General features: G+C 39.4%; 1 protein-coding gene across 1 annotated transcript; it reads left to right on the top strand.

Moving 5' to 3' along the window:
• adprm (ADP-ribose/CDP-alcohol diphosphatase, manganese-dependent) lies at positions 1 to 9,027 on the top strand. Its single transcript, XM_066665069.1, has 3 exons — positions 1 to 681; positions 1,530 to 1,655; positions 7,299 to 9,027. The coding sequence occupies exons 1-3, from the start codon at positions 60 to 62 to the stop codon at positions 7,586 to 7,588; spliced, it is 1,038 nt and encodes a 345-aa protein (XP_066521166.1). The 5' UTR covers positions 1 to 59; the 3' UTR covers positions 7,589 to 9,027.
• The last annotated feature ends 7,602 nt before the right edge of the window (positions 9,028 to 16,629 follow it).

Below are 16,629 nucleotides of genomic sequence, written 5' to 3' on the forward strand. Positions count from 1 at the left end.
GCCAGCTACATGGCCGCCCTGTCGGCTGTTTGCGCATGCTTCAGTTATTCGCTTAGCCGATGAAGGAGCATATGGAGGACGAAGTGACACCGTTGTTTACGTTCGGTGTTATCGCGGACATTCAGTACGCGGACAAGGACAACGGTTACAACTTTCACCACACGCGCATGCGCTATTACCGGAACAGTCTGCAGATCCTGGGGCACGCGTGCCGGTGCTGGGACGTGGAAGAGGATCCGCGGCGCAGGCCCGCTTTCATACTCCAGCTCGGGGACGTCATTGACGGCTACAACCGGGAGCTGGGCGCCTCGGAACGTGCGCTCCGCACCGTACTGCAAGAATTCGGCGACTGCGCTGTGCCCGTGCACCACGTGTGGGGAAACCATGAGTTCTACAACTTCAGCAGAGAAGAGCTTTTCCAGTCCGGGCTCAACAGCCGCGATAAAGGAGAGGGAGAAAGGGAAGAGAATGTTAATGTGGGAGAGAAGGTGAGAGAGAAATTCAGCTCCATGGAGGAGGTGTATGCATATCACTTCAGTCCTGCACCTAATTTTCGTTTCATCGTCCTGGACGCCTACGACATGAGCATCATCGGCAGAAACCAGCGCAGCGAAAAATACAAGCAGTCCATGACGATCATCCTAGAGCACAACCCCAACGAGGAACTCAACATGCCCCCAAGTAAAGAATGGAGGATATATTGGGACTCCCATGTCCTCATTGTATATATATATATATATATATATATATATATGTATATATATATGTATATATATATATATATATATATATATATATATGTGTGTGTGTTTGTAATGTGTAATGTATGTGTGTGTATGTATTAGCACTAAGTAACTCCACACTTACAGACTGTAGTCCATCTGTTGCTCTTTATACATTCTTAGCACCCATTCATCAAAAATAGTCAAGACCCCGGAATGCAGGTATTATTTGGATTCTGACAGTGGACACAGGACACGGGTTTAAAAACTCCAGCAGCACTGCTGTGTCTAATCCACTCTTACAAGCGCTCTTACAATTCTTGCTCTGTGCTAGTCCTGTGGTGGTCCTGACCATTGACACATGAAAGTGGGTTAACTAAGCAAAGTTCCCCCAAAAAAACAACTTGAATGGAAGTGTAAAAGTAGTAGCTTTATTAATAACTTGAGCTATTGGTAACTTCTAGAAATGTTTGAAGCTTTGTGATTCACGCAGTGTTTATCAGCAAAGGAACCGAAATTACTTTGACTCTGTTCTTCAGTCTTTGAATAATCTTGGTCTACAAAATTAGCTAATAACTCCAAAACTATTACCACATATAAAATATATTATTTTTAGGATACATCATACATATTTTATGCACCAAACACAGTAAAACAGTTTTTATTATGCTCTCTTTAATTAACATAGTAATGATATCCATACTTTACACATAAGATTATTGTTAAACATGATACTAAGTTCATACAATATCATCCTCAAGAGATTTAAGACGGCTATCTGTAAGTGGATTTTTGTTGCTGTTTCAGGTAACATTGATGCACTGGAAGGAAGATACGTGAAATTCAATGGGGGATTCAGCCAAGAGCAGCTGGACTGGTTGGATCGGGTGTTAAACAGTGCTGATGAAAACAAGGAAAAGGTTGTCATAGCCAGTAAGTATCTACTGTTTATGTTTAGCTCCAGTTAGAGCAGAACAACATCCAATCCACTCAGAGCACATTTAAAATTTTGGCATTTTGTTTGTACTCTTATCCAGAGCCACTTACAGTGCTAATGGATTTAATATTCGATCTTGCTCAAGGACTCTAAATTGTAGTGTAGTGTGGTTGTCCAGGTTAGTATGTAAACTTAACAGGGACTATTATGGAGTAAGATTACTGTCAAAAATAAACATGTTCGTGCTCATCTAAATTCATACATAAATATTTAAGTTGTAAACAGAAAGTCTTGTGTGTGAGTGTTTTGTACGAATACAACATAAAATACAGGGGTTAGACAATGAAACTGAAACACCTGTCATTTTAGTGTGGGAGGTTTCATGGCTAAATTGGACCAGCCTGGTTGGCAATCTTCATTAATTGCACATCGCACCAGTAAGACCTTGTGCATCCAGTGGTTCAAACATTGTATCCTGAAGGCGGTGCCGTGTATCAGGACGACAATGCACCAATACACACAGCAAGTCTGGTGAAAGAATGGTTTGATGAACATGAAAGTGAAGTTGAACATCTCCCATGGCCTGCACAGTCACCAGATCTAAATATTATTGAGCCACTTTGGGGTGTTTTGGAGGAGCGAGTCAGGAAACATTATCCTCCACCAGCATCACGTAGAGACCTGGCCACCATCCTGCAAGAAGAATGGCTTAAAATCCCTCTGACCACTGTGCAGGACTTGTGTATGTCATTCCCAAGACGAATTGACGCTGTATTGGCCGCAAAAGGAGGTCCTTCACCATACTAATAAATTATTGTGGTCTAAAACCAGGTGTTTCACTTTCATTGTCCAACCCCTGTATGTACGATTATAAAGACTTACGCATAGGACTTGAATTATTAGGTGACCGACTTATAGATTATGAACATTAAAAAGTGAGAGAACACTGTCAAAAAAAAAGTCAATGGACTCTCAGGCAAAATGCATTGAGCAGATGACCAATCGATTTGATATAATGCACGTATGGTTCTGGGCCTTGTTTTAAACTGGTGGTGGCGGCAGGATCTGTATACGTTTTATTAGTTTGATTCTGGACTGAATGGAGAATGGGAGAAACGAGAACAGCAGCTCATTTATTCATTTTTAGTTTGAAAACACGAAGGCAGAAACGAAAATAGAGTTTGTGTTTTGCATGCGGTTCATTATTTTGATTGGGAAGTGTGGACAGGCTTAAAGCACACTTTACACCTCATTGGTCAGTCTGAGTGATCACCTGTTTTTTAACGGCTCTCTGCAGTTAAAATAAAAGTCCCAAAAATAAAAAATAAAACTCTGTGACTCTCTGTGGACACGCATGTATTATCGGTTTGTGTGAAATTAAAGACGTACGTTTACTGTGTTTTAGCATTAATTTAACATGGGTTGGAAGATTGCATTTTATTTTTAATGGATTATAAAATCATCTTTAAATTATAAAGACAAGTTTTGAATAAGTTTCATGAAATTAAATACCGTTTGCTTGCTCATAGTGTTTTAATTATTAATGATTATGGGAATATTTCTATTATCTGGCATTATAATTCAAACAGAAAAATACCTTATGTTATATTTTAGATGATTATTATTAATCTTATTATTATTATTATTATTATTGTTCCAGGCACAATAGCTTCATATTGCACAAGCAGGAAAAATAACTTTGATAAAAACAAATCACCAAATAAAATTAAATAAAACTCAGATGATGTTACCTTTTAATAAATGTGTCTTTTTCATGAATATCTCTCTGTGAAATGCACAGTTTCAAACTGAACTGAAAGTTTATTTCATACTTTTATAAGACAAATACAAGATGAGGGTCTCATATGAAAGCGGAGCAGTGTTATTATGTAAAATTGTGAGCAATTAATGAGGAATCTATAAATATAAAACACAAACATAAAATGCAGAAATATGAAAGGGAATAGAAATTCATTCATTCATTATCTGTAACCTCTTATCCAGTTCAGGGTCGCGGTAGGTCCAGTGCCTACCCGGAATAATTGGATGCAAGGCAGGAAAAAACCCTGGAGGGGGCGCCAATCCTTCACAGGGCGTCACACACACTCACACATTCAGTCACACACACACACCTATGGACACTTTTGAGTCGCCAATCCACCAACCAACATGTGTTTTTGGACTGGGAGGAAACCGACTCATTCATCGAATCAGTTGGTCATCGGCTCGATGCATTTTGCCTGAGAGTCCAGTGACATGTTTTTGACAGTGTTTTCTCACTTTTTAATTCGTGTTCATAATCTAGAAGTCGTACACTAGCAGTGCGTAAGTCTGTATAATCGTATATTTTTGAAGTAGTATTCATACAAAACACACACAATAGACTTGTGTACAGCTTAAATATTTATGTAGAAATGAAGCATGCACACGTTTGTTTTTGACAGTAAAGTGACTTACTCCATAGACTGTATCCCTGACTTACATTACACCAATTTTTGAATTCAGGTTCAAGCTTTTGTTCCATTCAGACATCTCACAAGTTTCTTCAGTTAGTAAAGTTAGTAATGATGTTTGGGCTAAACTTGCTCTCCCACTTCTATTTTGAAAACGAAAGCTCCTCAGATGCCAACAGCACTTTGTCATGGCATTTTTGAAAATTTTCCATTTTGTTTCAATTTTCTCTTTTGACACCCATGTGTCACTCACGAGAATGTGATTTAACCCTTTCTGCACCTCTAGGTTATTGAGATGACAGATGTGTTTTTTTTAAATACAGAGGGGAAAATATTATTGGTGGGGGCAGTTCAATATTCACTGGATATTGGTGGGGACACGTCACCTTGGGTGAATGAATGTTTTGGCCCATGTGTCTGCATCAATTTAAGCCTCTGCTAATTGTGACATTTAAGATTCCTCGTGTTAAAGTTAAGTAGTACAAACCGCTCTAAAATAAGCCAAAAATCTGCGCAATGGGGTTAACTCTTATCAACAATTTAAACACCTTACAAGGTGTAAATATACACATTTACACATAATCCCTCATATACCTGCAATGTCTGAACTCACCAGAGATTCTCTCCACTGTACAACAGCGAATAATGATAGTTTGTCCAACTTAAATAACAACAAACAAAAAAATAACTGGAAAACCCTGAAATGGGGGCGGGGGTACTTTATAAAAAAAAAAAACAATATTTTGATAATAGTGATATACTGACTTGTTTTATGTAATGATGTCACCCATAATAAGGCATACGTTCTTTACATGAATCATTTAGGCACAGTGAAGTGGCTCTGAGGTGGAGGAATTAGCTCTAAAAAGGGAAGTGACTTCAGTAGTGTGGAGGTGGTTTGATTACAAAATATCAGATGCAAAATAAAGTATGGCATTATGTAAATGAAAGAAGGCAATAACATGAAAAGATGGAAACACAACTAATATATTTCACCACCTCAAACAGAAGCACCTGGTTGAGGACGAGGAGAATCAAAAATACAGTTAGAATAGCTGTTAATATGCATACACAATTTTTGGCAATTTATTTGTGTAGAAGATTTATATGCTACATTATTAATTTAGCTAATCAGAATCTTGGTCAACTTCTGATGTTAACAAATTAAGGAAATGTTTAATGATTTTTTTTTCTTTGTCTCTCCATCTGAATGTTTGAAATGGTTACATTTGTAATAAAATAAAACATGAATAATGGTAAATAGCTTTATTTGTTACAGTGTATTCAATATATTTAATTTAATATAATTAATATTTATATTTCACATATTGTTGCTACAGTGTGTTCTTGAAATTAATTAATTATTTTCCAGTATTTTATCGTATTAGCAAGAATATCATTATTGCCAACATACCCTGAATATTTTAATATTATTTTAGGGTCATATCGCCCATCCGTAGTGGCAGCCTGTTGCAGAATCCCCTGCTTATTTCTGAGTCTTTTCTGCCTTGTTCTATCTCTAGTAGTGTTACACTGTAAATTTCCCTGCTATGGGACTATTAAAGAATGATCTTTCCTTATAACATCAATAGAACATAACTACGTTAAAAGCAACATTTACAATTGTAATTAAAAAAAAATGTATAATACAGTAATATATAATAAATTGAAATAAAACTCCGAAGATGTTTCCTCTCCATTTGCTCTTTCTCCAGTCTTATTGCACGCTGGAAATGTGTTTACGAAGCCCTGGTTTCAGTAAACGAGTGGCTCTGTCAGACATGCTAGGCTTCTTTTCTTTCTACTCATGGCAGACAAATGGCAAACATTGAAAATAATGAAAATAAATGAGGATATTGCTTTATTCATGCTCCATAACTGGGGAATATTGACTTATTTTTGCTAGGAGAGTACTAACTGCATGAAAGAAACAAACTGAAAATGCTTCAAAACTAAACAACTTGAGTTACCAGTGAGTTTCTGTGGTATTTCAAACAGTGAACAAAAACTTACATATAAGTTATATTTCAGCCACCTACTAACAGCAGTCATTGTTCCTCTCAAATGCATGGAGCTTCTGAACTTAGACAAACCAGAGAGAACTGCAGTTCTCCACAATTGTAGATGTCCCCTGTATTAAACTTGTACACAACATTTTGACGTAATTCACTCTTTTTATGCAGTCTAGTATATATTAGTGGTTTTATTTAATGATGTATACCCAACATTGCTATTGTTGCAAACAGAAGTTAGATTTTATTTATGTGGAAATATAAATATGTCTCACTCTCTCGCTTAATCTATCAGTTTGTCAATGATGAGTTTTATTGTTTGAGCTACAAGCCGCGCTACAATAGCATTCATTTTCTTCATTAAAACTTCTGTGTCCATCATGTTTAATGCTAAAACACTTTGTGAAATATTTACTTGGCAAAAATATTTAAAAATTCAAGAATTCTTCCATTATAACATTAGCCAATTAGTCGTGCATACCACACTACATTAATTTGTTTTATGTAAAATATTTCTCTGGTTAAGATGATTAAATATTTAATTAATTGACACCACTAATATAAATATAATTCCACTGTGTTGATCTTACGATGATTATTTTATGTACATTTAAATCTCCATCCATAAAGGTTGAATCTTAAGAAAATGCAGTTAATCACAACAAATTGTGCAATTAATGAATTCGGTCTCTTTAATCAATCGACAAAATTAATCTAATGTCGTCTCCATGGAAAGCCATGAAATAAAACTGGGATGCTCTGGGGCACCTGCATATGAGGGTAATAAAAAAACAGCGTCAGCAAGTCAGTGGAGCTGCATTCTCTTAAGTGGAAAATCTGTTTACAATACCTTTGGGATAAGCTGGAGTGGTGTTTGTGATCTAGAATAAATTAGTAACAACATTAGTAACAAATCTCACTGAAATCCATTGAAATTGTAGAGACATCTTTCTTGTGTGAAATCCTCCTCAGAGCAGAAGTTGTTTCTTCAGCAAAGAGAGACCAGTTACTTATTAATAGCCTTTGTTTCAAAAGAAATTTTAAATGAGTATGTGTCCATAAATATTTGGCTATGTTTTGTACTTTTAAAAATTCACATGGACATCAAAAGAAAGACATTCACAGGAGTTTGGGTTTCAAGCCTTAATTCATTATTTATTTATTTATTTTACAGGTCACATTCCCATTCACCCTTTCTCTGCGGACTATGTTTGCCTTGCATGGAACTATGACAAGATCCTGCCTATTCTGTACTCTCATAAGTGTGTGGTGTGTTTTATGGCTGGACATGATCATGATGGAGGCTACTTCAAGGACGAGTCTGGCATTCATCACCTCACACTGAAGGGTGCCATCGAGACCCCTCCTTTGGGGGATGCTTTCGGCACTGTGTTTGTATACGAAGACAAAATGGTTCTCAGAGGCAGAGGACGAATATCTGACAGGGTGATGATGTTTCAATGAGGACATGTCAACAGTATGTTTATATAAATATATAACATGTAATTAGAATTATACAAATCAACAGTGATTTCATTATGTCAATCACTGAAATATTTAATATATTTTAGAAGGAAATACTACAGACTTATGTTTTCAGTCTTAAATGACTTATTTCATTAATAGATTTATATGTGCAACATTTATATAAGGTTATATTTTTATATGGGGGAAAGGGATAAATCTGTGCATGTGCAATCAACTCTATGAATAGCCTCATTTTCTTGGATTTTTTGGAACAGAGTAGCATGTCTAGATGGCTGTGTTCATAATTATGGTTCAAATATCATAACTAAGCAAACGTTTACATTAGGTTAAATCAGACATGCAACATGGCACTTTACACAATCGTGGCTGTCAGGAAGGTGCTTGTGATTTGGAATATGTTAGTGTTATGGCACCATAGAATCAACACAAAATCAGTACCTCATGGTATTTTGACAACACCAAGTTGTTAAATATTGAGGAGTTCAGTTTGCCTTCTTTTGACTGAAAATAAAAATGATTGAAACCAACTTAATGTATTCTCGCAACTAGTGGTCTCTGTTAGTGTATTGTTTGTTTACTAACGCACCAGTTGTCATCAGTGGGTGACAGGTCTGGACTAGTTCAGCTTCAAGACTCTTTTACTAAGAGCCATGCTATTGTAGTCCATGCAAAATGTATACTGGCTTTGCCTTACTGACAGTGGTCCAGCATTAATGGTGCCTTCACAGATGTGCCGATCACTCATGGCTTTTGAACTGAATATTTGTAGCAAGCCGGATGGTCCCTCTCCTCTTTAGCCCAGAGGATGCAGCATTCATGCTTTCAAAAAACAATGTCAAACGTTGATATGTCAGACCACAGAATATATTTCCACTTTGCCTCAGTCCATCTTAAATTAGCATTTGGAGGTTTTATATTGTGTTTGTGCAGCAATGATCTGTGTTTACAGACAGTGATATTGGGAAGTGTTTCTGAGTCCGTACAGTGATTTACACCACAGAAATATGCCTGGTTTTAATTCAGTGCCTTCATTGAGGGAACAACATAGCCAGCTAATACTAACCAGCTGAAAGGTTTTGGGCCTTGTCTTTTGCGAATAGAGATTTCTGTGTATTCTCTGAATGTTGTAATTATATAATGTGACGTACATGATGAAATTCCTAAGTTCTGTAATATTTTAGGTTGAGAATCATTGGCCCATGCAATCTTTCCCAGAGTGGGGAACCCCTCTGAATCTTCTGAAAGACACTGCCTCTCTGAAGTGGTCTTCTTAATCCCAACATATCACTGACATTTTTTGTAGTATTACAGAGATTTACTAATATTTTATTCAAAATGGTAAAATATTTTTAAATACATTTTCCCAGTTTCAACATTTGAAATACAGCCTTTGTTTTATTTTCAATTAAAAGTAGGGTTTAAATAATTTGCATATTACTGCGACACAATGTCACAGCAGGCAGTGTCGCAGTCAAACATCTCCAGGGACATAGAGGTTGTGGGCTCAAGTACCACTCTGGTTGACTGTCTGTGAAGAGTTTGGTGCATTCTCCTGTTTTGTGTGGGTTTACTCCGAGTGCTCTGGTTTCTTCCCGCAGTCCAAAAAAAAAAAAATCCAGACATTGGTTGGTGGATTGGTGACTCCAAGTGTCCATATAGGGGTGTGTGTGTCACCCTGTGAAGGACAGGCGCCCCCTCCAGGGTGTGTTCCTGCCTTGAGCCCAATGATTGTGGCCCCACTGTGACCCTGAGCTGGATAAGTGGTAACAGACAATTAATGTGTTATATTTTTATTTCCGTTTTGCTCTGTGTCCCCAGCATCAATGGAAACAGCACAGGTGGGACAACAAGAGTGTAAAGAAGCTAGCATATCGTGACCATTGTGCAATTTATTTGCAATCAATAAATAAGCCAAAAAATATATTGTAACATTTTTTACTAGATATTGTTTTAGTTCTATATCAATATTAGGTTTGAAAGGGAAATTAATTAGTCCTTTGGCTGCAGTTCATTTAATTATCATTGACCCTGAGGAAATTTCTCTTGCTATACAATAGTCTAGAGTTTCATATATGTAGTATGTTCAAACTGTACACACCTCTTATAATAAAGGTTTTCAGCTATTGTGAACAAATGTACGGTTGTGTACATACAGCTTGTATAATGTGCTTTAGAAAGCATGAAATAGTATGAGCTGGAGCAGTTGCATGAGCCAAGTGTGTGAGGGGTATAAATCTCTTTGTGGAGCTGTATTCTCTTGAATGATGGAGGTAGTGAGCTTGATGTGATAAGGTCACTCTAGTTGGGTTCTTGAACATAAGTAACAAGGGTAAAGTAAGAGATTAAACTGGGAGAAACTGACTGGATTTAGAAGACCCCAGTCAAAAACTGATCTAGAGGCTAAGCAAACAATGAAGGCTAGGGTTTCTCAGACACTGGGCTCTGGGCCACAAGTGGGCCATGAAGCACCCTCTCACAGACCTTCAGCCAGAGTTAAGAGGAGATCTCAACGATAACAGTGAGGCTTTCATGCTTTAAAGTGGTAAATAAGAAGACTTTGTCTAAAGCAATCACTGAGCTCAGAGGAAAGAAACTGAAGTGGAAAATTAAGTGTTTCTGTTTGTTTGATTTTGCAAAGGGCTCAGAGAACTCTCAAACGACAAGCCAGAAATGTTTTTTTTTCTGTGGTCAAGATAAAACTTGAGAAAGAAGGAAGGGAAACCCCTAAGGTAGGCTTGTGTGTTTTTATCATTTTGCACAGCACTCAGAGACATGCCCAACAATAAACAAATAAAAAAATTACAAAGAACTGCTCAAGTTGGGAAGTTGCTCTCTACTTCCCTCTTGTGGCAGGGAAGCACATTACACAATACCAATATATGACCTTACAAAATGCCCTATTTTAGCACTATTAAGAAAATTATGACATTATTATAAGAGTATGATTTGACTTAAGATTGTTAACTTTATACACAATGTTGTTCTTCCTACTTGTTCCTAAAACACAGAACTTTTACATTAACCTATTTTAGCTATTACAGATTTTGCTAGCTCATTCCAGTGAGGTAACTACTGTGTTTTATGTTAACTGGAAAACATTTTGCTAAGGGGTTTCTAGTTATTGGAATCCCAGTTTGCTGGGGCAGTCACCAAGGTATCTTGAGTGGTTGCTAATGTGTTGCACATATGCTACGGTACTTTATGTGGTTGCAAAGGGGTTGCAGAAGGATGCACGGGTTAAGCTGGCTCTGCTAATGTGTCCCAGGCTGTTGTTAGGGTGGTCGATAAGGTTTCTTAAATGGTTGCTAATCTGTTCCAGGTGGTTGCTTTTTCAGTTGCTATATTTCAGGTAGCTGCTAAGGTTTGGCAGGTGGCTGTTAATGTTTTCCTAAGTGGTTGCTATGGTTTGCTAAGGTGTTTCTATGTAGTGGTTACGGTAGCCCAAGTGTTGCTAGGTAAAATTTGAAAGTGGAACATGCACAGGAGTACAACAATGTTTGATCTCTGCATTTAAGTCTGTGGCAGTGAGCGCACATTTGCACTAGTGATTAGAAGCAGTGTACATACCCTGCCAGAGCAATGGCTACCTCAGTGCTCAGGGAGCAGTTGGTGGTTAGATGACTTGCTCAAGCACACTTCAATTGTGGATTTGAGGAAGCAATGTTTGTTCACTACACCTGCCATTTTTCTGGCCAGCACAGGCATTGAAGGAGTTCAGCCCACTTGCCATTAGGCCACTGCTGCCCCTGTGCATATTGTCCCAGGTATGTTGAAAAATGGTTGCTGTGGTACCACATGTGGTTGGTAGGAAGTAACTGGAGTTCAATTACTGTGAAAAGCATTCACAAGATTATTGCACTTCATTCATTCCCAGGGTAAAATTCAGTTGCCATGTAGTTAGTCTTGTATTACCAGACACTAATACCTATTGCCAATTGAAATGGCCAAGAACCACCTGGTACAGCTGGAAAAAAATTTGACTGACAGCTGATTTATTTCAGTAATTCAATTCTAAAAGTGAAACTTGTATATTATATTCATTCATTACACACAGACTGATATTTCAAGTGTTTCTTTTAATTTGATTATAACTAACAGCTATTGAAAACTCCAAATTCAGTATCTCAGAAAATTAGTTCAATATTGAAGACACCTGGTGCCACACTCTAATCAGTTAATTAACTCAAACCTGCAAAGGCCTTTAAATTGTCTCTCAGTCTAGTTCTGTAGGCTGCACAACCATGGGGAAGACTGCTGACTTGACAGTTGTCCAAATGATGACCATTGACACCTTACACAAGCAGGGCAAGACACAAAAGGTCATTGCTAAAGAGGCTGGCTGTTCACAGAGCTCTGTGTCCAAACACATTAATAGAGAGGCGAAGGGAAGGAAAAGATGTGCACAAGCAATAGGGATAACTGCACCCTGGAGAGAATTGTGAAACAAAACCCATTCAAAAGTGTGGGGGAGATTCACAGACTGGATTGCAGCTGGAGTCAGTGCTTCAAGAACCACCATACACAGACATGTCCAAGACATGGGTTTCAGCTGTCGCATTCCTTGTGTCAAGCCACTCTTGAACACTGCTGCTGAGTGGTCCGAAGTTATATTCTCTGATGAAAGTAAATTTTGCATTTCCTTTAGAAATCAAGGTCCCAGAGTCTGGAGGAAGAGAGAGGCACAGAATCCATGTTGCTTGAGGTCCAGTTTAACAGTTCCACAGTCAGTGATGGTTTGGGGTGCCATGTCATCTACTGGTGTTGGTCCACTGTTTTCTGAAGTCCAACGTCAATGTATCCGTCTACCAGCACTTTATGCTTCCTGCTGCTGATCAACTTTATGGAGAGGCAGATTTTATATTCCAACAGGACTTGGGACCTGCACAGTGTCAAAGCTACCAGTACCTGGTGTCAGGACCATGGTAAGGACCCTGTTCTAATTGGCCAGCAAACTCGCCTGACCTTAACCCCATAGAAAATCTATGGGGTATTGTGAAGAGGAAGATGCAATACACCAGACCCAATAATGTAGAAGAGCTGACGGCCACTATCAGAGCAGCCTGGCACAGTCACACACACACACACACAGTCAAAAAGGTGTAACCTCTCTAGTTGGTTTTATTGTGGAAGTCCCAGTGGGAGGGTGGGAGTCCAAGGAGCAAAGCAGTCCTTTCACAGGTAAACAGTCAGTCATCTAAGAGATTAAGTTGGAGGAAAATAAAACAAATTTTAGTACCATTCACTCGTATGGAATATACCCACTCTCTTTAGTTGCTCTGTGAGAGTCACTTTTAAAGGCACATGACACGGGAAGAAATTTGGTAGATTATTTCATTGTTGTAACAATGCTTCTTGACAATACATCTTATACTGTTGGGAGTCATGCATTTGTGGGATAAGCAGTAGAGCTGAGTATATGGGTTGTGCCCCTGAAAATTTGACCGTGCCAAACAGCTTATTCTGCCACTGACTCGTTTGGTGTTTGTTGGACTAGATGATTGAAGTTTGAAGAAACAAGACATATTGGCAATTTAACAATTTATTAATTTAAAAAAACAGGAGCCTCAGTAGTGTGTGGAAGAACCATACACAGCCACAACAGCCTGGCACCTCCTCCTCAAGCTCATCACCAGCCTGGTAACACACAGCTGTGTGATGGCATCCCATTCTTCAACCACTGTTTGTCACAAGTCAGTCAGCATGGTTGTGTTGGTCACTGTGGCACAAACAGCACGCCCAAGCTGATCCCACAAGTGTTCAATGGGGTTGAGGTCAGGACACTGGCAGGCCATTCCATCCTCTCCACTCCCACATTCTGGAGGTAGTCTCTGATAAACCCCGCTCTGTGGGGGTGAGTGTTGTCTTCTTGGAGGATAGAGTTTGGTTCCAGACTGTGGAGATATGGGATTGCCACTGATTGCAGAATTTCATTTTGATATCTCTCTACATTGAGATTGCCTCCAATGATGACAAGCCTCACTTTTCCAGTGAGGGAGATGCTGCCCCACCCCATCACACAAAATAAGCTGTTTGGGATCGGCAGAGAGGATTTGAAAATTCATCTCACAAATGCATGTTACTTACAAATGTGTCACTATTTAAAAGGGAAATTAACAGGCTTTCAACAATATAAAATTTATTGCCAAGAAACAAAGTTACAACAAAGAAATAATCTACCAAACACACATTTCTTTACTTTTTGTGAACTTTCTTTATATATATATATCTTTATATATAATCACATTGGAGTGTAAAATTGCAGCCAGATTCTACATGTTGGAAAGTCATCTGCCTCGATCCAGCAACCTTTGCAGAACATTCATTCATTCATTCATTATCTGTAACCGCTTATCCAATTCAGGGTCACAGTGGGTCCAGAGCCTACCTGGAATCATTAGGCGCAAGGCGGGAATACACCCTGGAGGGGGCGCCAGTCCTTCACAGGGCAACACAGACACACACACACACCTACGGACACTTTTGAGTCGCCAATCCACCTGCAACGTGTGTTTTTGGACTGTGGGAGGAAACCGGAGCACCCGGAGGAAACCCATGCAGACACGGGGAGAACACACCAACTCCTCACAGTCACCCGGAGCGGGAATCGAACCCACAACCTCCAGGCCCCTGGAGCTGTGTGACTGCGACACTAACTGCCGCCCCTCTGCAGAACACATAACATGTAAATGATTGAGCAAAGAAATAAAAAGCTCCCCCACATTCACTCTAGGACTCCGATATGCACCGTATGATGTGTGTGTGGAAGAGGGGCTGGCACACTGGGTGGTAGTAATAACTTCAGGATGCAGATCAATTAATCTCAAGTTCATCCTCTCCTATGCAAGATCCATATAGTTGGACAGTCCTGCTATGCATGAATGATCTGGCCCTGTGCTTAAGACACTAAGTCTCTGCAAATTAGGTCAGGCCACAGATCAAATGAAAGGAGCAGAAGTATTTTGTGGGGCAACCAGCGAGAGAGAGAGAGAGAGAGAGAGAGAGAGAGAGAGAGAGAGAGAGAGAGAGAGAGAGAGAGAGAGATCTTTCTCTTACACTTTGGCTCAAGGGCCTGGAATGAGGGTCAGGACAGAAATGTGTAAAGTGGAACATTCGACCAAGGAGAGGGGAGCATGTCCACTCTTAGAGGTGTGTTGCTGTCTGCCAGTGACAAGAAGTGCGGGTAGTGTCTGACAAATTGAGGATGAAGCCTCTAAAACCCATACAGGTGGTCTGCCTGCTTCACAGATTTATGTGGCGATTTATGTTTGCTGCTGCAGTGGTGCTGTCTGAAAGTAGTCAGACAACATCTGAATCCTATCACCTGGCTTTCTGAGAAAGAAGTGTGGAATAGGACTGATTTTATCTTCAACCCCAGGCAGGTTATTTCCAAGCTGGAAAGTAAAAAGCTCTTGTGGTACTGGTATCTGTTGCCCTGCTTTTGACAAGGGCCGGAGAACCGAGTCAGCTCTTTGGCCATATTTAAACTGTGAGATGGGACATATGAAACTGCCATGATGAAGTGCAGGTGGTTGAGAGAGCATGTCTTAGATGGAGCCAAACCACTTGCTTGAAGGTCTTGGCTGGCAGTCTCTAGCAGGGGTGAAGTATTCCTAGTTTCCCGATAACACTTTTTTGGTTTGAGGTCATTTGCTGGCTGGTAGCTTGGTGGTGGCTGATTTGTAAGTTGTTTTCCTGAGCTGTTTGGCTGGGAAATGGTTGAGCTAGCATGGGCTGGTTCAAGGTGTTTGTTTGCTCTAGGAGTCTGAGGTAGTTCCATCACTGGAGGTTGAGCCTTCCTGGCAGGGTACTCTGCGCAGGAAGCTGATTCCTCCCAAACATTTGCACATTTTGTGTCCAGTTGGGTCCTTAAGTCCACCAGTTCCACCTGGTAGGTGCAGAAGGTTTAAGACACCTTGGTGCCAAGATCAAAGACTTGTAATTCTGGAGAATAGTTGCAGTGGAATATTTTTATTTTTCAGGGAGTACATTTAATAGAAGGGTGCTGCTCTTCCGTCTGAGAGGAGGTGGGGAGCTACGAAGAATTCCAGTGTATGAGGCTTTGATAAGCATGCTTGTTTCTGTCTAAAAACCTCCCTGTATGTAACACTTATACAAGGCACTGGAAGTTATCTGCAAGCTGTATAAATGGAGAGAAGGATCACATAGGGAAAAAGGCATTCCATTTACCCTGAATGTCATTATCCACAACAGAATGACATTCCACAGGCTATCACTGTTAGCTTGTCCCAAGTTAGCATATTTAGCGATACCAGTTGATTACAGCACATGATGCAATATTTTTCACATCCAAACATCATGGAAGCACATCCACATGTAGAAGTTGGGCAGTATTGTGTGTATGACTGGTTTAATGACACACAAATAGATAACAATGATAATAAACCATATAAGTATACTGATTTTACACAGTTGGTGTGTGCTGCAGCCATTCTGAACTCAGGGTTCTTGAGGCTCTTCTGATTATTAATGTAGGAACTCATGAAACATGTATGAACAAAAAGTCTGATATAAGTATGTGACAAATATATTTGATTGTTATTATAAGAAATTGGCGTTGATTGCATGATTAAATGAAAATTAAATGTAATAAATATTCATTCATTATCTGTAAGCGCTTATCCAGTTCAGGGTCGCAGTGGGTCCAGAGCCTACCTGGAATCATTGGGCACAAGGCCTTCACAGGGCAACACATACACACACACACACACACACACCACACGGACACTTTTGAGTCGCCAATCCATCTACCAACGTGTGTTTTTGGACTGTGGGAGGAAACCCACGCGGACACGCAGAGAACACACCTCACAGACAGTGACCCGGAGCGGGAAACCAACCCACAACCTCCAGGCCCCTGGAGCTGTGTGACTGCGACACCGTGCCCTCTAATAAATATGAATGTAATTAATATATGGGAATGAGTGTATTCTTTTATTTATTTGTTTTTTTTAATTGTTAAATCAATACGCACTGAACAATGTGTAGATTTGAAATCG

This window comes from Hoplias malabaricus, chromosome 3 (assembly GCF_029633855.1).
Source record: "Hoplias malabaricus isolate fHopMal1 chromosome 3, fHopMal1.hap1, whole genome shotgun sequence".
Classification (NCBI taxonomy): Eukaryota; Metazoa; Chordata; class Actinopteri; order Characiformes; family Erythrinidae; genus Hoplias; species Hoplias malabaricus.